Source organism: Pongo abelii, chromosome 1 (assembly GCF_028885655.2).
Source record: "Pongo abelii isolate AG06213 chromosome 1, NHGRI_mPonAbe1-v2.0_pri, whole genome shotgun sequence".
Lineage (NCBI taxonomy): Eukaryota > Metazoa > Chordata > Mammalia > Primates > Hominidae > Pongo > Pongo abelii.
The window spans coordinates 204,533,290-204,558,508 of record NC_071985.2 but is presented as its reverse complement, the minus strand read 5'-3'; the positions used below and the strand labels follow the sequence as shown (position 1 = coordinate 204,558,508).

The 25,219-nt window shown below is 42.6% G+C and overlaps 1 protein-coding gene across 50 annotated transcripts in view; it reads left to right on the top strand.

Annotated features, from left to right (window-relative positions):
- Positions 1 to 25,219, top strand: part of EPB41 (erythrocyte membrane protein band 4.1) — a 232,664-nt gene that overhangs the window by 196,525 nt on the left and 10,920 nt on the right. For 37 of the 50 annotated variants that reach the window (XM_054538703.1, XM_063713835.1, XM_063713827.1 and 34 more), the window contains one exon: positions 13,863 to 13,991. The exons of 1 other annotated variant lie outside the window; for it this stretch is intronic. In XM_054538703.1, the coding sequence (XP_054394678.1) occupies positions 13,863 to 13,991 (129 nt within the window). Of the gene's footprint in view, positions 1 to 12,202; positions 12,653 to 13,862; positions 13,992 to 25,219 lie in introns of all 50 variants that reach the window. 12 more of the 50 variants (XM_063713795.1, XM_063713791.1, XM_063713793.1 and 9 more) reach the window with 2 other exon arrangements.

Sequence of the window (25,219 nt, the reverse complement as noted above, 5' to 3'; positions counted from 1 at the left end):
ACAGATTATGGTGACTGATTACAGCACTGGTCATATCATTAAACAGTACTTACAGGGCCAGCCTTAAATCTCATTATACTTGACAGAATGCAAAATAAAATGAAGATAATGTGAAAAACAATGCTATAGTTTAACGGATATAGTGGATTGGGGATTACAGTTGTGTAAAGTGACTGCAGAGATATATGCTAAATCTCAGACTCATTTTGAGGAAAATTTAGTAATTTCAAGGAGCAAATGTGTGGGTAATAGCAATATAGAAAGATAAGCTTTGAGGCTAGAAACAGTAATAAATATCTGACATTTTAAAATAGTTGCAAATTGTGTGACTAATCAGAAATATACTATTTTCTTTCTTAACAGACAGTATGTATCCCAAAACTATCCATTATAAACGGTATTCTTCCTGAGGATCTTGGTTCGGGAATATTTACGAAATAGCCTCATAGTATACCCATTTTAATTCTCCTGTCACAATTTCTTTCTTCAAAGTTGTGATGTTCTCTAAAATATAATGAGGACCTGTTTGAGAACTTGCTAACAAAAGCTGAAAGGAAGCCCAATTTTAGTTAAATCCATAGGCTTGGGCCACTTCAGGAGTTCAAGAAACACCATGTAGGGACTTCCTGTCTTCATTGCTTTGGTTCACGTTACTTTGCAAAAAGTAATATTTTAAGAAATATAAATCATTCTGGACATGAATTGTGATGTGATAGTATCAATCTATAGTGTATATCACTAACCTAAAGTTATTGTTTAGATCAGTTTTGGGGATACTTTGATCTTTTTTTTGAGTTGGAGTCTCACTCTGTCGCCAGGCTGGAGTGCAGTGGCATGACCTTGGCTCACTGCAACCTCTGCCTCCTGGGTTCAAGCGATTCTCATGCCTCAGCCTCCTGAGTAACTGGGATTACAGGCACATGCCACCATGCCTGGCTAATTTTTGTATTTTTGGTAAAGACAGGGTTTCACCATGTTGGCCAGGCTGGTCTCGATCTCCTGACCTCATGATTCACCTGCCTCGGCCTCCCAAAGTGCTGGGATTACAAGCATAAGCCACCATGCCCAGCCGATCTTTAATATTTTATATTCTCTATTGCTGTCATGACTTTGGCAAGAGAGTAATAATTTCCTTTGAGTATCTTCACTGTTTCAGAGGTAGATACTTAAGAAGAAAGTTTAGTAAGGAATTAAATCACAGATAACCACTTTTTTTTTGTTTTGGACAGAGTCTTGCTCTGTCACCCAGGCTGGAGTGCAGTGGTGTGATCTCAGCTTATTGCAACCTCCACCTCCTGGGTTCAAGCAATTCTCCTGCCTCGGCCTTGCGAGTAGCTGGGATTACAGGCACCCGCCACCATGCCTGGCTAATTTTTTTGTATTTTTAGTGGAGATGGGGTTGCACCATGTTGGCCAGGCTGGTTTCGAACTCCTGACCTCAAATGATCCGCCTGCCTCAGCCTCCCAAATTGCTAGGATTACAGGCGTGAGCCACCACACCTGGCCAACAACCACATTTTAAATCACTTTCCTGATAATATCCCTTCTACCTCTAAATCAGAAAACATTAAAATACAATGAAGCTACAATTAAATTTGAAGTATTTCTTTTCCACCAGTTATACAGATATATTAAATTCATCATCATTGACTTTGACTTTCTTTTCTTTTCTTTTTTACCCCAAGTTTACAACCTCCACCTGCCATGCTCGAGTGATCCTCCCACCTCAGCCTCCTTAGTGGCTGGGAATATAGGCACACGCCACCACACCTGGCTAATTTTTTGTATTTTTGGTAGAGATGGGGTCTTGCCATATTGCCCAGGCTGGTCTCGAACTTCTGGACTCAAGCAATCTGCCCGCCTCGCCCTCCCAAAGTGCTGGGATTAAAGGTGTGAACCACCTCACCCAGCTGACTTTGACTTTCAAAACCAACTAACTAAATTACCAAGGTTTAATATTATATTCCCCTTATAAAAGAGAACTTTTATATTACGTACCAGTTACTAGCTTATAATTCTTTCCTCTAACTACTTTTTTCTTTTAGAAGCCTATTAAGGCTTATTTTTTACTGTTTTTAAAAGACTTGGAAAATGTTAAGGATTTTTTAGCACTTTCTGCATAAATTGTTTACTAGACTCTTCAGGTTTTAAAGATCATTTCACTACTGAAACCAGATACAAGTGCTTGCATAAGAAAATAACCACTTTTTATTATAAAAGTAATACATACTTATTTTAGAAAGGTTAGGAAATAGAGAAAAACCGCAAACAAAAAGATCGTTTGCAATCCCATGATTATTAATATTTTAGTACACCTTAAAATCTTTTTTCTTTTCTTTTTTTTTTTTTTTTGAGACAGAGTCTTGCTCTGTCACCAGGCTAGAGTGCAGTGGCGCGATCTCAGCTCACCGCAACCTCCGTCTCCCAGGTTTAAGCGATTCTCCTGCCTCATCCTCTCGAGTAGCTGGGACTACAGGCACATGTCACCACACCCAGCTAATTTTTGTATTTTTAGTAGAGACGGGGGTTTCACCATGTTGGCCAGGATGGTCTCGATCTCTTGACCTCGTGATCCACCCGCCTCAGCCTCCCAAAGTGCTGGGATTACAGGCGTGAGCCATCGCGCCCGGCCACCTTAAGATCTTTTTCATGTGTGTATTTATACACATTGGAAAATATAATTTTTAAATGGCTAAGAAATAAAGCATAACTGATCAAGAGGAGGGTTTAGTCTTTGAATTATATAGAAAGATAAATTGAGACAATAGCAGTGTGTTTTCTTCCTTTTAATAGAGAAAGGAGTTGTTTTTCTATTGCCACTAAAAGGTAAAATTGGTCTTCACTAAGTGGGGAACAAGTGATTAAATATGTGGGGATAAAATTACTACACAGGTACTCTTACATGGCTCTTATGTAGCAAAATTTTAGAAAAATTTTCAGGATATATTTTCACTTTGATCTCTTAAAGGATAAGACAGTCTTGTAAGCTTAACTGTGGTTCTTTTTTTTTTTTTTTTTTTTTGAGACAGAGTCTCACTCTGTTGCCCAGGCTGGAGTGCAGTGGCACAATCTCGGCTCACTGCAAGCTCCGCCTCCCGGGTTCACACTGTTCTCCTGCCTCAGCCTGAGTAGCTGGGACTACAGGCATCCACCACCACGCCCGGCTAATTTTTTGGAGTTTTAGTAGAGACAGGGTTTCACCGTGTTAGCCAGGATGGTCTCCATCTCCTGACCTCGTGATCCGCCCGCCTTGGCCTCCCAAAGTGCTGGGATTACAGGTGTGAGCCACTGTGCCCAGCCAGCTGTGGTTCTTTTGATAGTCTCTTCAAATATGTAAATCCTTACTTCAAAAATAACCTGAAAAGAAATAGACTCTGGATTGCATTTGTTGGAGCAGCAGCAAAATACCTATAAAACACCCATATCCTGCTTTTTTTTTAGATGGAGTTTTGTTCTTGTTGCCCAGGCTGGAGTGCAATGGCACAATCTCAGCTCACTGCAACCTCCACCTCCTTGGTTCAAGCAATTCTCCTGCCTCAGCCTCCCAAGTAGCTGGGATTACAGGCATGCGTCACCACACCTGGCTAATTTTGTATTTATGTTAGAGACGGGGTTTCTCCATGTTGGTCAGGCTGGTCTCGAACTCCCGACCTCAGGTGATCACCCGCCTTGGCCTCCCAAAGTGCTGGGATTGTAGGCGTGAGCCACTGCGCCCAGCCCATATCCTGCTTTTAATAATATCTGGAATTCATAGGTCAAAAAAGGGGTAATTTATAACTCATAAAGGCATATATATAATCAGGGTCTGATGATTCTGAGACATAATCCCTTTGCATAAATAGTTTTTGAGAGAAAGCCTTTAGGAAAAAAAATCTTGTTTTCTTCCCCAAAACAAAGAAAATACTGAATTATCATACTTAGCAGGAGCCATTGACTTTTTAAATGAAATTGAGAATCTTCAAATAATGTTTCTGTTCAGTTAAATATTTGTCTAATATTCTTTTTTTCATATTATTAAAACCAACTAGATATCATTGCAGTACTTTATATATATAGGCAGCCAGTCTTTCTATCATAGCATCTTTTTTCCTTTTCCTTTCTTTTTTTTTTTTTGAGATGGAGCCTCCCTCCTGTCGCACAAGCTGGAGTGCAGTGGCTCGATTTCAGCTCACTACAACCTCCACCTCCGGGGTTCAAGCGATTCTCCTTCCTCAGCCTCTTGAGTAGCTGGGATTATAGGCGTGCACCACCACGCCTGGCTAATTTTTGTATTTTTAGTAGAGGCGGGGTTTCGCCATGTTGGCTAGGCTGGTCCTAAGCTCCTGACCTCAGGTGACCACCCGCCTCGGCCTCCCAAGGTGCTAGGATTACAGGTGTGAGCCACTGCACCTGGCCAGCATCTTTTTTCTTACAGATTCCCCATCAGTTCAGGTAAGCAACATCTATATTAACACCTTTGAATAACATTAAGTCTCAGCTTTGCCTTTTTGTCACTGAGGATGGTTCAGACACAGCCATATATTCATCTTCTAGTTGAGAAGATCCCTTTAAAGTTTTCAGGCTAATTTGGTATGTGCAGTTGCAGTCTTAAATAATCCAGTGGCCCTTGATGATGGTCACAGCCAAAGGCAACAACACTGTCAGTTAGAATTCTTTACTGATATTAAATGCCAGATTCTGGGTGTCTTGTGTCATGGAGACTTTATATTTTCTTCTGGCCAGTCTTGTCTTCTGGCTTTTCAGCCTTGTTATATGTAAAAATCTAGCGTCAGCCACCAAGAACAGACTCTGTTAAGAGGAGTTTGGACGCTGTTTTACGTCTCAAAGTTAGAGTCAGGTTTGCTGTGTGTTATTTTGAGCATAATATGACATGTCCTGAAGCTGGGCACACTGGCATGTGCCTGTAGTCCTGGCTAATCGGGAGCCTGAGGTGGGAAGATCCCTTGGGCCCAGGGATTTGAATCCTGCCTGAGCAACATAGCGAGAGCCTATGTCTAAAAAATAAATATATACATAAGTAAAATAAATAGGACATGTGCTTTGGTCCTACTTGAAATACCTTCTGGTGTCATGGGAAGAAGATTGGCTTTAGAACCAGAGATAGATGTGAGTCTAAACACTAGCTGCTCATCTGTTCATCTATAAAATAGAAATAATGACTACTTCATAATTATACTGTAAATAATTAAATGAAAAAACATGCTCAAGTGATTAGCACAGCACCTGGCACATGGTAAACATAAAAAAAATTAGTTTTCTCTTATTTTACTGATGGAGGAGATAAAATGCTGGACTAGACTATGAGTCTGGTCAAATGAGCCACTGTTTATTTCTTCCTAAACATGCTTTTCTAAACATTTTAGTTACTGAGTAGCACAGCACAAAGAAGAAGTTGTCAAGTGACCTGGATCTACCTAACATACCTTCAACACATTTTTACTGAGCATCTATTACATACCAAAAACTGTACAAGAAAGATAGAGAGCTAAGTAAGACAGTAACAAGTTCTCATCCCTCAAGGATTTCATAGGCTAATGGAAAAGACAGATGAATATGCCAGTGATGATAGGGTACAATGGGAACAAAAGAGGACTGGTATCTAAACATACTTTAGGCAGCCAAGGAAAATCTAGAAGAAATGACAGTTGAGCTAAGTGTGGACTTCCAGGCAGAAGGAATAAGATTTACAAAGGCACAGAGATAATAGAAAGATGCTCTGTCCTAGGGACTACAAATAGTTTTGAAGTAATGGGGAGAAGGATATATGTGGAGGTATAGCTGGAGGAAGCTGGAGAGAGAGGTAAGGGTCAGATTTTAAAGTATTTTCTGTCTTACTAAAACCCAATGAAGGGTTTTAAACTAGAAAATTGAATTTTCAGTGTTTAATTTTAGAAATAAGCACTTTAGCAGCATAATAGAGGACACATTCAAGGAAGGTTTGCGATGAGAAAGAAGGAAGAAAGGAAAGAAGAAACTGTTGAGGGCATTTGTGGTAATCTGGATGAGGCGTTCTGACAGCTTTAACAGGCCGGGCACAGTGGCTCACACCTGTAATCTCAACACTTTGGGAGGCTGTGGTGGGCAGATCACTTGAGGTAAGGAGTTCGAGACCAGCCTGGCCAACATGGTGAAACCCTGTCTCAACTAAAAATACAAAAATTAGCTGGGCATGGTGGCACACATCTGTAACCCCAGCTACTTGGAGGTTGAGGCAAGAGAATCACTTGAACCCAGAAGGTGGGGGTTTCAGTGAGCCAAGATTGCACCACTCTACTCCAGCCTGGGCGAAGAGCTTGAACAAAGGTAGTAGATGTGGGAATTGATGAGGGAAACATTAAAGCAAATAGATAAAGTAGATATTAAAATGGAATAAAAATGCCTTGATGACATAATCTCTGGGGGTTAGCGGATAAATGTAAGGAAGAAGTTGAAGAAGATTCTCAGAATTCTGGCATGGATGATTGGATGGATGGATGGAGATGCCTTCTACTAATATGATAGAAGTGATGGAGGGGCCGGATGTGGTGGCTCACTCCAGTAATCCCAGCACTTTGGGAGGCTGAGGCAGGTGGATCACCTGAGGTCAGAAGGTCAAGACCAGCCTGACCAACATGGAGAAACCCTGTCTCTACTAAAAATACAAAATTAGCCGGGCGCGGTGGCAAATGCCTGTAATCCCAGCTACTTGGGAGGCTCAGGCAGGAGAATCGCTTGAACCTGGGAGGCAGAGGTTGCAGTGAGCCGACATTGCGCCATTGCACTCCAACCTGGTCAACAAGAGCGAAACCCTGTCTCAAAAAAAAAGAAATGATAGAGGAAGTTGGGGTGGGAATCCCAGACAGCAGCAGAGATGAGTTTAGTTTGCAACATGTTGCATTCTACACCCCTGGGAGGATGCTCAACAAATAGTTGTCTGTCTTGTCCTAGAGATCTGGATAACAGTGTCAACTGGAGAAGTTGATTTGACCATATGTGAGTGTGCTATAAATGGTAATCCAACCCAACTGTTATGTTTTTCTTTTATTTCTGAAGACTAGTACATGTTAGGTGCTCAGTAAATATTTGTTGAGTTGAAATTACTGTGGCTAGGGCTTTTATCATTGTTCTCTTCTATACATGCTTTGGAAAAAAAGAGATTGTTCTGTCTAATTTAACTCAGCAGTAGGCAAGTTTGGGTCAGGTGGTGCTGGCCTAAGTAATGTTTAGTTCACAAATAGCTTCTTGATGACAGACTACCATTTATCACTTGAACAACTGGCACAAAATTGGCTCTTACTTGATTATCTTAGGTATTTGTCTGATTATTAATCAGCCTTCTCAGTTGTGACAAATTATTTGAAGAAGCCCAAAGTTCCTCTCCATGTGAATGGGTTTAGATGGCTATTCACAATGCTAGGACTAGCATGTAGCAATTTCAGAAAGCCTATTTGTTTAATACCAGCTGATCTATTTTTGGACAGCTCTATAGCCACTTGCCTGACTCAAAAGAAACAGTGAGATAAGTGGCCTGGAAAGTAGCATAGCATCTTAACAATATGACAAATTCATTCTAGTGTCCCCCAGGCCCTAGGACATTATAGGTGCTCTGCTCATTGGTTGGTTGAATTAAATGAGTAAGTATAGTACTTTAGAATTTACAATATGGTTTCATATACAGTATATTATTGTATTTGATCCTCAGAACCCTATAAGTCAAACAAAGTATTATTTTCATGTTAAATATGAGGAAATTCATACATTCTTGTCAAGAATAATTGCTGTATCTCAGATACATTTGCAGACAGAGACAGCCTTGTTGTCAGTCTTTCAGTTCCGTCTTTCATATCCTAAGTCATATTTGTTATCAGCCAGTGAAAGATCTACCCAATATGAATTCAGCTGGTGCCAGTTTGAGATGCTTTTGAGTTGCATGTTTCAAGATGGCTTGGGAGTGAAGCTGGCCTGAAGTTCCTGTGTGCAGTGTGTCTTTCCTTGCCTTTATGGAGCCCTGGTTAATATTCATCACAATGGAGGCTGGTTTACAAGTTAAGGAGCAGCAGTGATTTTCCTAATATAATACATATAATATTGATTTGAGTACTACAGTGTGTAAGCTGGTTCAAACTGTATTGTTTACTCATAGGAACACCTTCTCAACTTCTTTTTTTTTTTTTTTTTTTGAGATGGAGTTTCGCTCTTGTTGCCCAGGCTGGAGTGCAATGGCGTGATCTTGGCTCACCACCTCTGCCTCCCAGGTTCAAGCAGTTCTCCTGCCTCAGCCTCCCGAGTAGCTGGGATTACAGGCATGTGCCACCACGCCTGGCTAATTTTGTATTTTTAGTAGAGATGGGGTTTCTCCATGTTGGACAGGCTCGAACTCCCAACCTCAGGTGATCCGCCCACCTCAGTCTCCCAAAGTGCTGGGATTACAGGCGTGAGCCACCGTGCCCGGCCAGGAACACCTTCTTCCTTTCTTTATTGTTTCTCTGTGGTTTGTAATATGGTCAAAGGCTCTTACCAAGATTTCATGCCTAAGTGGCTTATATACAGCTCTCTGGTGAGCACATGCAGATGTCACTTGCCATAACATTTGGCTTTCGTTAGGTTATTTCTTTTTCTTCTTTTAACTTTTGTTTTAGGTACATGCGCAGGTTTGTTATGTAGGTAAATTCATGTCATGGGGGTTTGTTTTACAGATTATTTTGTCACCCAAGTACTAAGCCTGGTACCCAATGGTTATTTTTTCTGATCCTCTCCTTCCTCCCACCCTCCACCCTCAAGTAGGCCCTGGTGTCTGTTGTTCCCCTCCTTGTATCCATGTGTTCTCATCATTTAGGTCCCACTTATAAGTGAGAACATGCAGTATTTGCTTTTATTGTTCCTGTGTTCATTTGCTAAGGATAATGGCCTCCAGCTCCATCTGTGTTCCTGCAAAGGACATGAGCTCGTTCTTTTTTATGGCTGCATAGTATTCCATGGTATATATGTACCACATTTTCTTTATCTAATTTGCGATTGATGGGCATTTAGGTTGATTTCATATATTTGTCATTGTGAATAGTGCTACAATAAACATACACATGCATGTGTCTTAATGGTAGAACGATTTATATTCCTTTGGGTATATACCTCGTAATAGGATTGCTGGGTCAAATGGTAGTTCTGTTTTTAGCTCCATGAGGAATCACCACACTGCTTTCCACAGTGGTTGAACTAATTTACATTCCCACCAACAGTGTATAAGCATTCCCTTTTTTCTGCAACCTCACCAGAATCTGTTATTTTTTGACTTTTTAGTAGTAGCCATTCTGACTGGTGGGAGATGGTATCTCACTGTGGTTTTGATTTGCATTTCTCTAATGATCAGTGATACTGAGCCTTTTTTCTTATGCTTGTTGGCCATCTGCATGTCTTCTTTTGAAAAGTGTTCATGTCCTTTTGCCCATTTTTTAATGGAGTTGTTTCTTTCTTGTAAATTTGTTTAAGTTTCTTATAGATACTGGATATTAGACCTTTGTCAGATGCATAATTTGCAAATATTTTCCCCAATTCTGTAGGTTGTTTACTCTATTGATAGTTTATTTCACTGTGCAGAAGCTCTTAAGTTTAATTAGATCCCATTTGTCAATTTTTGCTTTTGTTGTGAATTGCTTTTGGCGTCTTCATCATAAAATCTTTGCCAGTTCTTAGCTGGGCACTGTGGCTCATGCCTGTAATCCCAGCACTTTGGGAGGCTGAGGTGGGTGGATCACAAGGTCAGGAGATCGAGACCAGCCTGACCAACATGGTGAAACTCCATCTCTACTAAAAATACAAAAATTAGCCCAACATGGTGGCACACACCTGTAGTCCCAGCTACTCTGGAGGCTGACGCAGGAGAATCGCTTGAACTTAGGAGGCGGAGGTTGCAGTGAGCCAAGATCACACCACTACACTCCAACCTGGGCGAGAAAGTGAGACTCTGTCTCCAAATATATATATATATTTGCCAATTCCTATGTCCAGAATGCTATTGCCTAGGTTGTCTTCCAGGGTTTTTATTAGTTTTGGGTTTTACATTTAAGTCTTTAATCCATCTTGAGTTGACTTTTGTATATGGTATAAGGAAGGGATCCAGTTTCAATATTGTGTATATGGCTAGCCAGTTATCCCAGCACCATTTATTGAATAGAGAATCCTTCCTTTCCTCATTGGTTGTTTTTGTCAGCTTTGTCGAGGATCAAATAGTTGTAGGTGTGTGGCCTTATTTCTAGGTTCTCTATTCTGTTTCACATGTCCGTTTTCATACCAGTACACCATGCTGGTGTTTGTTTTTTGTTATTGTTGTTTTCTTATTTATTTATTTTTTTTTTTTTGAGGCCGAGTCTCACTCTGTCACCCAGGTTGGAGTGCAGTGACTTGATCTCAGCTCACTGCAACCTCCACCTTCCGAGTTTAAGCAATTCTCCTGCTTCAGCCTCCCAAGTAGCTGGGACTACAGGCACATGCCACCATGCCCAGCTAATTTTTGTATTTCTGTAGAGACAAGGTTTTGCCACGTTGGCCAGGGTGGTCTCAAACTCCTGACCTCAGGTGATCTGTGCCTGCCTCAGCCTCCCAGAATGCTGGGATTACAGACATGAACCACCATGCCCAGCCCACCATGCTGTTTTGGTTACTGTAGCATTGTAGAGATCTTTCACCCTCCTGGTTAGCTGGCATTTCTAGATGTTTTATTCTTTTTGTGGCAAGGTTATTTATTTTTCAGATGACTAATTCATTTCATACTAGTGTGAATTCCTTCTTCTTCCACCTAGAGCACCTTTCTTTTGACTTTAGGAATAGGTCCGTCTACTGGGATGGTATCTTCTCATCTACATTCTCTTCCATGTGCAGTGGTCCCTCAATATCTGTGGGGCCTTGGTTCCAAGACCTCCCCTGGATACCAAAATCCACAAATGCTCAAGTCTTGGTTTTAAAATGACATGATATTTACATATAACCTATGCATATTCTCCTGAATACTTTAAATCATCTCTAGATTATTCATAATACCTAATAAAATATAAATGCTATGTAAATAGTTGTTATACTGTATTCTTTAGGGAACAATGACAAGAAAAAAGTCTGTACATGTTCAGCATAGATGCAATTTTTTTTCCAGATACTTTTGATCCATGGTTGGTTGAATCCATGGATGCAGAACCCACAGATACAGAGTGCTGACTCTACTTGCTTTAGAACTGTTTTTCCTGTGGAGTGAGGTATTTGGCCCAGGAGGGAACTCTGTGTTTCCAGGATTTATTTCTCTTGGAGGTTGGAGGTGTTGTGTCATTAATCTGTGAAGAAATACATCTCAGCTGCTGGGTCATTTTAATTGTTTACAAAGAAACATTTCACCATTTTTGATATCATGTTTGATACCATGACAATGATTGAAGTAAGCCTGTGCTAGATGTACTCAACTTCCATCTCCCTGAAAACTAGTCTAGATTTTAGCTTCTCCATCAGGGCTAGTGTGAGGATACATACAGTTTGGAAATATGAAACATTTTTCAACCTGATTAGGTTCCTCAAGAATATGTTTTGCCTGTAATCCCAGCACTGTGGGAGGCCGTGGTGGGAGGATTACGAGAGGCCAGGAGTTTGAGATCAACCTGGACTACATAGTGAGACCCTGTTTCTACAAAAAATGTAAAACTTAGCCAGGTTTTGGTGGAGCATACCTGTAGTTCTAGCTACTCTGGAGGCTGAGGCAGGAGGATCCCTTAAACCCAGGAATTCAAGGCTGCAGTGAGCTATGGTCACGCCACTGCACTCCAGCCTGGGTGAGAGAGAGAGAGAGAGACCCTGTCTCAAAAAAAAAAAAAGAATATATTTTGATTGACATACAAATTGCATTGTGTCCTGTGCATAGTAATAACTTAGGCATTTAGGAATGACAAAGTAACTCCTTTAAGTATGTTACACAATGAAGACCATAGGAATATAAATTGCTGGATAATTGTTTTTCAGATTAACAATGATATAGAAATAGGACCAAACTTAGGTTGGAACTGCTTAAGCTGCTGATAATGTGTAGTGAACAGCAGCTCTTCCTTTTGACCATGTTATCAGCTAAGATTCTTAGTTTATATTAGTAGCAATATTTTTGAGGCTTCCAAAAATCATTGTTGATTCTCAGAGTTCATTCTCCCACTTGTACCTAATCTTCTTGCTTTTGTATCTGTTCATTCATTTGTAGAGTATAAATGGCATTCGCACAGAGGAGGTGGCTGTCGTGACAAAGGGGCCATCTACTAACCCTGACTCTGAATGGGAGGGTCCCAAGCATTCAGTAGTTCCTAGCAAAAGCCAGATGACCACCCCGTCGGAGTCTCTGCAAAGCTTTGCCTTTGGCTCCCTCTCCATAAGCAGCAAGGAGACAGAAGAGAAGGAGGAGGGGGCAGCTGGCTATCTTGATATTAAGGAGATGCCAAGAGGCCCAACTGGGGAATGTATAGGAGTGGAGGAACAGGCCAGTGCCTTAAAGTTCTCAGTAACACCAGCTTCCTGTCAGCTGCAACCTGGTGTAAAAAAGGCAGAGAGTAGTGAAGAACATGTTACACCAGGAGAGCCACTTGGAAAACAAAATGGATCATTTCTTGACTTTCATGTGGGTAACCAGTTCCCCACCCTCATTCGAAGTTTCCAGGTAGTAACTTATTCAATGATGCAGGTCTAATGACTGTCTTTGGAAGAGGGCCAGAATCTGTCCTGTGGAGGAGGTGGTGGTGGTGTGGTGAGGGTAGTGGCCTCCCTGCTGTTTTCAAAATCACAGACTAAAATAAAGCCTTTGATTGTGCCAAAGAAATTCATTCAGAGCAGTTAACTCCATGGCTAGAAATGCTTTCTTCTCTGATAACTTAACAAAACTCCGGCTGTCGGTCTTTATGAAGCTGGTTAAGTGTGTTCATCTTTTCCTTGCTCAAGTGTGGGCTATGGAAAGAGGTGAATTGCGGTGACTTCTGTGGTGAGGAGGCTTCAGTGTTCTGAGACCATGCTTAAAAAATTCAAATACTCTTAATTAAAGGGGCAACTCATCTTCTTATGAGATTTCAGGCCCCAAATAATTTATGTACTGCAGCCACATTGTGCAGCCCACCACTCCCACTGACCCCACCCACAAGAGCATTCAGGATCATAGGCACTGATTTCCTATGCTAAGGTGGTTGGCCACTTAACCTTATCACAATCAAATGGTAGTTTCAGTGTGATTTATACCCCTGGGGAAGGTGAGCAGATGGACAAGAAGGCCTTCGGTATTCCACTAATGTTCATTCTTCTGAAATTCTGGGATTAATCACCAGGTGGTGGTAGAACTGATTGTTTTTTTCTTTCCAGTTTTCCAAATACTGTCTCTTCTCAATAACTCCAAAGTGAATCTCTGACATTGATTTGAAAGAAGTTAATGAATTCGAGGGTAATGCATTCCATTGCCACTGCTGTTTCATGTACCATTTGTACTTAGTGGAGGAAATGTGGCTGATTTTCTTAATTATAATGGTACAGACACAAGGACAAATCAAAGTGATTGCTATTTGGCAAATCGTTTTATATTCAAATTCTGAAGGTCAGTCTGAAGTGTTTTATCTCGCCAATCATAACTGTCTGCTCTTACAGCTTTCCATTAAGCTTATGAAAGTGATTACAGTAATGCTGCTTTTTAATATCCCTCATGATTTGACACCTTGTCAGGGTTACTTTGGAATACTGTCAAAGTCTTGGGCAGGGTAAACACCTTTGGAGATTGATCTAGCCCTGTACTTAATTAAAGCTAACACTTTGATCAGATCAGTGTCAGAAGATTACTTCTCCATTGCCTTCAGAAATACTCTAGTAACTCTTTCCTTACTGCTTCACAGCCTCCCCTGGTGAAGACACAAACTGTCACCATCTCAGATAATGCCAATGCTGTGAAAAGTGAAATCCCAACCAAAGACGTCCCTATTGTCCACACTGAGACCAAGACCATCACTTATGAGGCTGCCCAGGTAGGACATGGTTTGATGCTTCAGAACCAAAGGCTGCAAACAAAATTAATAACCTTTCTTCACAGAGTTTCTAGTCATTTATCGCCAAGAATACCAGGTTTTTCTGGGGCAGTTCTTTTTAGAAGAGATTACTTGTTTAAGAAGGTCCCAGACGACTTTATCTAAAGCAAAAAATTGAGCAGAGCACACTGGTGTGTTCCTGTAGTCCCATCTACTCAGGAGGCTGATGTGGGAGGATCTCTTGAGCCCAGGAAACGCCATCTAAATTTTTTTTTTTTTGAGACGGAGTCTTGCTCTGTCGCCCAGGCTGGAGTGCAGTGGCGCAATCTTGGCTCACTGCAAGCTCTGCCTCCCAGGTTCACGCCATTCTCCTGCCTCTGCCTCCCGAGTAGCTGGGACTACAGGTGCCCGCCACCACGCCCAGCTAATTTTTTTGTATTTTTAGTAGAGACGGGGTTTCACCGTGTTAGCCAGGATGGTCTTGATCTCCTGACCTCGTGATCCGCCTGTCTCGGCCTCCCAAAGTGCTGGGATTACAGGTATGAGCCACCGCGCCCGGCCTAAATTTTTTTTTAAAGCAAAATTGTCTTAGATCTCATTGCTTATATCCACCCAATTCATTTGCATAATTCAGTCTAGTGCAATGGTTGAGAACATGGGCTTTGGGTCTGAAAAAACCTGAGTTCAAGTCCTGGCTCCTCCACTTACTGACTTGGACAAGTAATTGAATATCTCTGAGCCTTGATCTCCTCTGCCCATGACGTTAATATCTACTTCATGGTGTTATGAGGATTTGTGTTTTTTGTTTGTTTGTTTGTTTTTTGAGACGGAGTCTCAGTCACTCTGTCGCCCAGGCTGGAGTGCAGTGGCGTGATGATCTCAGCTCACTGCAACCTCTGCCTTCTGGGTTCAAGTGATTCTCCTGCCTCAGCCTCTACAGTCATGCGCACATGGCTAATTTTTGTATTTTTCGTAGAGTTGGGGCTCACCATGTTGGCCAGGCTAGTCTCGAACTCCTGACCTCAAGTGATCTGCCTGCCGCGGCCTCCCAAAGTGCTGGGATTATAGTTCTTTTTAGAAGAGATTACTGGTGGCCGGGCGCAGTGGCTCACTCCTGTAATACCAGCACTTTGGGAGGCCAAGGCGGGCAGATCACGAGGTCAGGAGTTCAGGACCAGCCTGGCCAACATGGTGAAACCCCATCTCTACTAAAAATTCGCTGGGTGTAATGGCAGCCACATGTAATCCCAGCTACTCGGGAGGCTGAGGCAGGAGAATCGCTTGAACACAGGAGGTTGCAGTGAGCCGAGATTGCTCCACTGCATTAAAAAAAAAAAAAAAAAAAGAAGAGATTACTGGTGAGCCACTATGCCTGGCCAAATTTTCTTTTTTGAGAAAGGGTCTCACTCTGTTGCCCAGGCTGAAGTGCAGGTGGCACGATCTTAGCTCGCTGCAGCCTAGACTTCCAGGCTCAAGCAGTCCTCCCACCTTTGCCTCCCAAGTAGCTGGAACTACAGGCATGCACAGCTGCACCTCACTAATTTTTTGTAGTGACAGGATTTTACCATGTTGCCCTGGCTGATCTCAAATTCCTGGGCTCAGGAGATCCAACTGCCTTGGCCTCCCAAGGTGTGCCACTATGCCCTGCTAAAAATTTTTTTACTTCCCACTTTCAGTAAAATGTCTCTTTCACTTTTGGTAGTTTGAATGGACTAGAACTGATTTATGTTGAATTGTTTTTCTTTTGTTATTCACAGAAGCCAAAAGTAAGAAAAACAGTTCCCTCTATAAACTGAGCTGCTATTTCATTCCTGCAACAAATATTTATTGAGTGTTCACAATATTAAGCCAAAGCAATGTACAAGGTATACATAGTCCTTACCCTCTGGAACTTACATTCTAGTTAGGAGAAACAGGTAATAAAGCACATAAACAATGTATAAGTAAATTTCAGACAGTGGTAAATGCTATAAGGAAACTAAAATGGGGTAAAGAGTTAGACAATATGGGATTACATGAAAGATTGCTGCTTTGGGACTAGGATAATCAGGGAATTCCTCTCTGAGGAGGTGACATTTTGGCTGAGGTCTGAATGATGGGAAAGAGATAGCCATGTGAAGTTCTGGCTAGGTGCTTTCACATAAATCTTTTCACTTAATCCTCACCTCACCATGAACTGGATGATGTTATCTCCATTTAGGAAACAGTGTGGCTTGGTAATTTAAAAGCATGTGCATTGCCGGGTGCGGTGGCTCAGGCCTGTAATCCCAGCACTTTGGGAGGCCAAGGCAGGCGGAGCACATGAGGTCAGAAGTTTAAGACCAGCCTGACCAACATAGAGAAACCCCGTCTCTACTAAAATACAAAAAAATTAGCCGGGCATGGTGGCGCATCCCCAGCTACTCAGGAGGCTGAGGCAGGAGAATCGCTTGAACCTGGGAGGCGGAGGTTGCAGTTAGCCAAGATCGCGCCATTGCACTCCATCCTGGGCAACAAGAGTGAAACTGTCTCAAAAAAATAAATAAATAAATAAATAAATAAAATAAAAGCATGTGCACTGCAATTAGAAAAAAGAGAGGGTTGGTCACAGTGACTTTAGGGTTGGTCACAGTCACTTTGGGAGGCTGAGGAGGGAGGATCAGTTGAGACCAGTAGTTCCAGACCAGCCTGGGCAACAAAGTAAGACCCCCATCTCTTTTATATGTATATATAAAATATTATATTTATATATTTATAATTATACATATTAAATTATATAATTATAATATATAATATATATTTAATACAACATATAATTATATTAAATATATAAATTAATATATAATTACACATTAAATATATAATATATATATTATATATATTAGCTGGGTGTGGTGGCATAGCTGTAGTCGCAGCTATTCAGAGGCTGAGTTGGGAAGATTTCTTGAGCCCAGGTGTTCAAGGCTACAGTGAGCTAGAATCATGCCATTGTACTCCAGCCTGGGCAACACACCAAGACCCTGTCTCAAAAAAAAAAACAGAGAGCCGGGTGCAGTGGCTCACGCCTGTAAACCCAGCACTTTGGGAGGCCGTGGTGGGTGGATCACCTGAGGTCAGGAGTTCAAGACCAGCCTGACCAACATGGTGAAACCCCATCTCCACTAAAAATACAAAATTAGCCGGGCATGGTGGTGCACGCCTGTAATCCCAGCTACTCGAGTGGCTGAGGCAGGAGAATCACTTGAAGGGAGGTGGAAGTTGCAGTGAGCCAACATGGCGCCATTGCACTCTAGCCTGGGCAACAAGAGCAAAAGTCCATCTCAAAAAAAAGAAAAGAGAAAGAGAGAAATAGAATTTGTATCCTAGCTCAATCAGGCAGGTACCAACTAGGTAACCTTAGGCAAGTTGCTAATCTCTCTAAGCTTGTATTTCCTTGGCTGTAAAGTGGGGATAATACCACTGACCATTGCAAGCTTTGGAGGAAAATTAGGTGAAATGATGTCTGCAAAGCACTGGGCATGTTCATGGACACTTAGTGTCAGTATGCTTCCCTATTCTCTCTTTCGTGGTCTAGAGTGCGGATTTTGAGTTTGGTACATAATGAGAGTTTAATTAGCCAGGCGTGGTGGCGTGCACCTATAGTCCCAGCTGCTTGGGAGGCTGAGGCAGGAGAATCGCTTGAACCTGGGAGGTGGAGGTTGCAGTGAGCTAAGATCATGCCATTGCATTCCAGCCTGGGTGAAAGAGCGAGGGTCCATCTCAAAAATAAATAAGTAAATAAATAAACAAATAATAATGAGAGGTTGCGTAAAGCTTATCGATACTAACAAAGTGGCATAATTGAAGCAATGAGCCAGGCATGGTGGACGCACCCATAGTCTCAGCTGCTCGGAAGGCTGAGGCAGAGGCTCCCTTGAGCCCAGGAGTTCGAGGCTGCAGTGAGCTGTGATTGTGTCACTGCACTCCAGCCTGGGGGACAGAGTGAGGCCCTGTATCAAAAAAACAAAATGAAATAAAGTAGGGAGAGGTCTGGGACCAGGAATATGACTAGAACATCTCTGGAGAAATGCTTGTAAAGAACTGAAGTGTCTGAGGAAACAAGAAAAAAGAAATGGGTCAGTCGAGAGAGACAGAGAAATGAATGAATAGGTCTTGGCAGTGAAGGGGACTGAAAAAGAAAGGAATAGGAAATTACTTAAAAATTGTACACGCTATTAGCCAGAGGATATAGGAAATAATTACTTCATATGGCAGAATCCCTCTAAGTTGTCACTACCATGGAAACAAGCTAAATGTCCATCAGTGGATAGCTGGTTAAATACATTATGGTACATCCAATTAAGGTAATTCTGTGTGGCCTTTAATAAAAGCTTCTGATGGGAACAAGCTACATGATAAATTGGTAAGTGAACAAGCATGGTGCACTATGGTGGTACTGTTCATGGAGGGGAGAAGGGATGTATATTGCAGCTATGTGTGTTTAGGCTTGTATATCAATACTCTCTGAATGGGTACTAAAAAACAAAACAAAAAACCAACAACCAAAACGTATAGTGGCCCCTGATGAAGGAGACTGAGACTGTAGGACTCGGGTCAGGAGTGGGAGGGAAACTGACTTTTCACTGTACAACATTTTGAAGTATTAAAATTTCTATAGCATAGACATAGCCAAAAATTTTTATTTTATTATTATTATTATTATTTAGAGACAGTCTTGCTCTGTAGCCCAGGCTGGAGTTCAGTGGCATGATCTCAGCTCACTGCAACCTCTGCCTCCCAGGTTCAAGTGATTCTCATGCCTCAGCCTCTTGACTAGCTGGAATTACATGTGCATGCCACCACACCTGGCTAATATTTATATTTATATTTTTATTTTTATTTTTGTTTGAGACAGAGTTTCCCACTTGTCGCCCAGGCTGTAATGCAGTGGTGCCATCTCGGCTCACTGCAACCTCCACCTCCTGGGTTCCAGCGATTCTCATGCCTCAGCCTCCCAGGTGGCTGGGATTACAGGCACCCACCACCACACCCAGCTAATTTTTGTACTTTTAGTAGAGACAGGGTATCACCATGTTGGTCAGGCTGGTCTTGAATTCCTGACCTCGTGATCCACCCACCTTGGCCTCCCAAAGTGCTGGGATTACAGGCGTGAGCCCCGCACCCAGCCTAATTTTTCTATTTTTAGTAAAGACAGGGTTTCACCTTGTGGGCCAGGTTGGTCTCAAACTCCAGGCCTCAAGTGGTCAGCCCGCCTCGACCTCCCAAAGTGCAGGGATTACAGGCATGAACCACTGCACCCTGCATCCCCAAAATTTAAATGGTTCAAAATAAATTGTTTTAAAAGTTAGAGCCACACTGCCCACAGAAGTCCATGTGGTGTGGGTGTAGGTAGCTCCTACAAAAAAAGGAAATGGAAGCAGTCATTTTAAAATATCCTGACATATTAGAGAAATATAAAGGCAGCGTGATATGCTTGACAGAGCCCATGGGCTTTGGAATTAGAGTGATTTAGGTCTTAATTCCGACATTTGCTAGTTTTGTGACCTTGGGCAAGTCCCTTATCTTTTTGAGCCTTAGTTTTCTCTTCTGAAAAATACTGTGATCAAGTTATTGAAATAAGCACAATGTTTGCCTGGTATTTATTAGCTATTCATAATGGTAGCTATTATTATATTGCGTTGTTAAACATTTGCCTTTATTTCATTTTAACCAGGCTTAAGACAGTCAGTCAAGATACAAATTGCTTTTTATTTTATTTATTTATTTGTTTGTTTATTTATTTTTGAGATGGAGTCTCACTCTGTCACCCAGGCTGGAGTGCAGTGGCGCGATCTCGGCTCACTGTAACCTCCACCTCCCAGGTTCAAGCGATTCTCTGGCCTCAGCCTCCCGAATAGCTGGGACCACAGGCATGCGCCCCCATGCCCGGCTAATTTTTTTATTTCTAGTAGAGATGGGTTTTGCCACATTGGTCAGGCTGGTTTCGAACGCCGTGATCTGCCCACCTTGGCCTCCCAAAGTGCTGGGATTACAGGCGTGATCCACTGCTCTCGGCCCACATTGCTTTTTATTACTTATGCTAGACAGTGGGGTAGAGTGGGGAAGAGTGTTGACTTTCAAGTCAGAGTCAGATTTCCTGGCTTTGAACCTGCCCTGTCACTTACTAGTGTGCAGTCAAATTACTAAATCGCCATGTGCCTCGGTTTCCTCATTTGTAAAATGTGGCTAATAGTTGTACCTCATAGGATTGTTGTCAGGAATAAATGAATTAATGCACATAAATGTTTCCAAAGTGCCTGGCAGATAATAAGCACTAGATATTCATTTGCAATTGTTATTATTTATTTACTATTTCTACTTTTGCTTTTATTATCTTGCTGGATAAGTAAGCCTGAGCACCATTTTTTTATTCATTCACAGTCTCCGTGCTTTGGAAAACATGGTCAGAGGGGATAGTTTTTACATGTAGTTTTTTATGTGTGTATATGGGTGTGTTTGAGGTAAAATTTACATAAAGTGAAATGCACAGACAGGGTCTTGCACTGTTGCGCAGGCTGGAGTACAGTGGCATGACCACAGTTCACTGCAGCCTCGACCTTTTGGGCTCAAGTGATCCTCCCACCTCAGCCTCCTGAGTAGCTAGGACTCCAGGCACGCACCACTACATGTGACTAACTTTTTAATTTTTTTTTTTTTTCCGAGACGGAGTCTCGCTGTCACCTAGCCTGGACTGCAGTGGCATGATCTCAGCTCACTGCAACCTCTGCCTTCCGGGTTCAAGCAATTCTCCTGCCTCAGCCTTCTGAGTAGCTGGGATTACAGGTGTGGGCCACCACGCCTGGCTAACTTTTGTATTTCTTTTTTCAGTAGAAACAGGGCTTCGCCATGTTGGTCAGGCTGGTCTCGAACTCCTAACCTCATGATCTTCCTGCCTCGGCCTCCCAAAGTGCTGGGATTACAGGTGTGAGCCACTGTACCCGGCCTAATTTTTTAATTTTTTGTACACATGGGACTCACTTTGTTGCTCAGGCTGATCTCGAACTCCTGGGCTCAAGCAATCCTCCCTCCTCAGCCTCCCAAAGTGCTGGTATTACAGATGTGAGCCACCATGCCTAGCAATTTGATTCGTTTTGACAAATGGCTATACGTGTGTAACCAAGACACATTTAGGATACAGAACATTACTCCTGAAACTGGCTTCATAGCCTTTTCCATCTGATTTCTACCCCTTTAGGCAGCCAGTGCTCTGCTTTCTATCAGTATAGCTTAGTTTTGCCTGGTTTGGACTTCATGTAAGTAGAAGTATACAGTAGTACACTTTTGTGTATGGCTTCTTTCTTTCTTTTTGAATTGGAGTCTCACTCTTGTCACCCAGGCTGCTGGAGTACAGTAGTACCATCTCAGCTCACTGCAACCTCCACCTCCCAGATTCTAGCGATTCTCCTGCCTCAGCCTCCTGAGTAGCCAGGATTACAGGTGCCCACCACTTCACCTGGCTAATTTTTGTATTTTTAGTAGAGATGGGGTTTCACCATGTTGGCCAGGCTGGTCTTGAACTCCTGACCTCAGGTGATCCACCCACCTTGGCCTCCCAAAGTGCTGGTATTACAGGCCTGAGCCACTGTGCCCAACAGTGTCTGCCTTTTTTCTGAATATAATATTTTTTAGATTCATCCATGTTATGTGAATCAGTAGTTCCCTCTTTTTTATTGCTGAATAGTATCATATCGAATGAATATACCACAATTTGTTTATCCATTCATTTGTTGATGGACAATTGGATGAATTTCAGTTTGGGAAAATATTAATAAAGTTGCTATGAATGTTCATGTACAAATCTTTTTTTTTTTTTTTTGAGACAGAGTATGGCTCTGTTGCCGAGGCTGGAGTGCAGTGGCATGATCTCAGCCCACTGCAACCTCTGCCTCCCAGTTCAAGCGATCCTCTTGCCTCAGCCTCCAGAGTAACTGGACTACAGGCATGCATCACCATGCCTGGCTAATTTTTTGGTATTTTGTGGTAGAGACAGGGTTTCACGATGTCGGCCAGGCTGTGGGAGCTCAGGCAATCCATCTGCCTCGGCCTCCCACAGTGCTGGGATTTCAGGCATGAGCCACCGTGCCCGGCCACAAATCTTTTTGTGGGCGTTTCATTTATCTTGAGTAAACATCTAAGAGTCAAATTGCTGGGTCATAGGACAAATGACCATTATGAGGAAACATTGGTAAGAGGATCAAGGAAAAGAGGCCCTGTATGGGAACAGGGTAAGTAGGAAAACATAACAGTGTCTCCTGTATCTTTAGCATTCTTCAGAGACAGAAAAGAGACGAGAGAGAGCGGGCAGGAGGTAGATAAAGATAGAGTCACAGGTTTATAGAGGAGTTCTTCAAAAAGCTTTAGCCCTTCTGGCATGCAAATTCGTGTTATAACAATTTATAAGCTAATTTTATTTGTATAATTTCTTTGTATGCTCACAACAGTGCTACGGTGTAGGCAGAACACATATTCCCATATTGCTTTTATTTATTTATTTATTTATTTATTTATTTATTTATTTATTTGAGATGGAGTTTCACTCTTGTTGCCCAGGCTGGAGTGCAGTGGCGCAATCTCAACTCACTGCAACCTCTCAGCCTCCCAAGTAGCTGGGATTTTTTTTTTTTTTTTTTTTTTTTTTTTGAGATGGAGTCTCCCTCTGTCGCCCAGGCTGGAGTGCAGTGACACGATCTCGGCTCACTGCAACCTCCACCTCCTAGGTTCAAGAGATTCTCCTGCCTCAGTCTCCTGAGTGGCTAGGATGACAGGCGTGTGCTACCACGCCTGGCTAATTTTTGTATTTTTAGTAGAGATGGGGTTTCACCATATTGGTCAGCTGGTCTTGAACTCCTGACCTCGTGATCCGCCCGCCTTGGCCTCCCAAAGTGCTAGGACTACAGGTGTGAGCCATTGCACCCAGTCCCCAGTATTGCTTTTATAAATGAGAAAACTAGACTGGGCGCAATGGCTCATGCCTGTAATCCCAGCACTTTGGGAGGCTGAGGCAGGTGGATCACCTGAGGTCAGGAGTTTGAGACCAGCCTGGCTAGCATGGTGAAACCCTGTTTCTACTAAAAATACAGAATTAGTCAGGTGTGGTGGCGTGCGCCTGTAATCCCAGCTGCTTAGGCAGCTGAGGCAGGAGAATCGCTTGAACCCAGGAGGTGGAGGTTGCGGTGAGCCGAGATCCCACTATTATACTCCAGCCTGGGGAAAAAGCAAAACTCCCTCTCAACAAAAAATAAAATAAATAATAAAATAAATAAAAATTTAAAAATCAAATAAATGAGAAAACTAAAGCTCAGAGAAGTCAGAGTGACTTGCCCAAGGTCCCACAGCTGGTTACTGTCTGAGTGGGGACCCAAACCCCAGATTTCAAACAGGGAGTTTCTTGCCCTGAGTCCTAGTTCAAACACCCATTAGAGTCTTGGACAAATTCTTAACCTCTCTGGAGCTCTGTTTTCTTAACTGTACAATGTGTATAATAATGGTTCCTCCCTCGGATATTGAGAGGCATAATTGAGATAACAGTTGAATTATATGCTTGGCACATAGTAGGAGTATAATAAATACTAGTTGAGTCTGAATCTAAAGTAGATGACTGGTCTTGGCTGAAGAAAATATTAGTTAGTGGCTGGGCGCGGTGGCTCAAAGAGCTGTAATCTCAGCTCTTTGGGAGGTGGAGGTGGGCGGTTCACAAAGTCAGGAGTTCGAGACCAGCCTGGCCAATATGGTGAAACTCCATCTCTGCTAAAAATACAAAAATTAGCCAGGTGTGGTGGCAGGCACCTGTAATCCCAGCTACTTGGGAGGCTGAGGCAGGAGAATTGCTTGAACCTGGAAGGCAGAGGTTGCAGTGAGCCGAGATCACACTATTGCACTCCAGCCTGGGCAACAGAAGCGAAACTCCGTCTCAAAAAAAAAAAAAAAAAAGAATGCAAAAATTAGCCGGGCGTGGTGGCACATGCCTATATTCCCAGCTACTCAGGAGGCTGAGGCCGGAGAATCGCTTAAACCCGGGAGGTGGAGGTTTCGGTGAGCTGAGATCGCGCCACTGCTCTCCAGCCTGGGCGACAGAGCAAGACTCCGTCTCAAAAAAAAAAAAAAAAAAAAACCTAATGTTTGAAAGGCATTTGTGAACTATAAAATGCTATACATGTGCTTAATTATTGTCACTAATGTTGACCTGTGGCTACGTTCCTGCCTCTTATTTCTTTTTTTTTTTTTTTTTTTTTTTTTTTTTTTATTTGAGACAGAATTTCACTCTTGTTGCCCAGGCTGGAGTGCAATGTTGCAATCTCAGCTCTCCGCAACCTCTGCCTCCTGGGTTCAAGCTATTCTCCTGCCTTAGCCTCCCGAGTAGCTGAGACTGCAGACATGCACCACCACACCCGGCTAGTTTTGTATTTTTAGTAGAGATGGGGTTTCTCCATGTTGGTCATTCTGGTCTTGAACTCCCAACCTCAAGTGATGCGCCCTCCTCGGTCTCCCAAAGTGCTGGGATTACAGGCCTGAGCCACCGCGCCTGGCCCCTGCCTCCTATTTCTGATCCATTCCTGTCACTGACTCAATGCTAAGGAAATATACCCATCCAACTTTTTTAGAAGGAACTTTGTGCCCAGGGAATTTATTTTATTTTATTTATTTATTTTTAGACAGAGTCTCACTCTGTTGCCCAGGCTGGAAGTGCAGTGGTGGGATCTTGGCTCACTGCCACCTCCATCTCCCAGATTCAAGCATTTCTTCTGCCTCAGCCTCCCGAGTAGCTGGGATTATAGGCAAGCACCACCACGCCCGGCTAATTTTGTTTTTTTAGTAGACACAGGGTTTCACTATGTTGGCCAGGCTGGTCTCAAACCCCTGACCTCAGGTGATCCACCCGCCTACACCTCCCAAAGTGCTAGGATTACAGGCATGAGCCACCGAGCATGGCCCAATTTATTTTATTTATTAAGAGGTCACCCTAAAAAAAAAAAAAAAAAAAAAAAAAGAGGTTACCCTGGCCGAGTGCGGTAGCTCATACCTGTAATGCCAGTACTTTGGGAGGCCGAGGCAAGCGGATCACCTGAGGTGGGGAGTTTGAGACCAGCCTGACCAACATGGAGAAACCGCATCTCTACTAAAAATACAAAATTAGCCCGGTGTGGTGGTGCATGCCTGTAATCCCAGCTACTCAGGAGGCTGAGGCAGGAGAATTGCTTGAAACCGGGAGG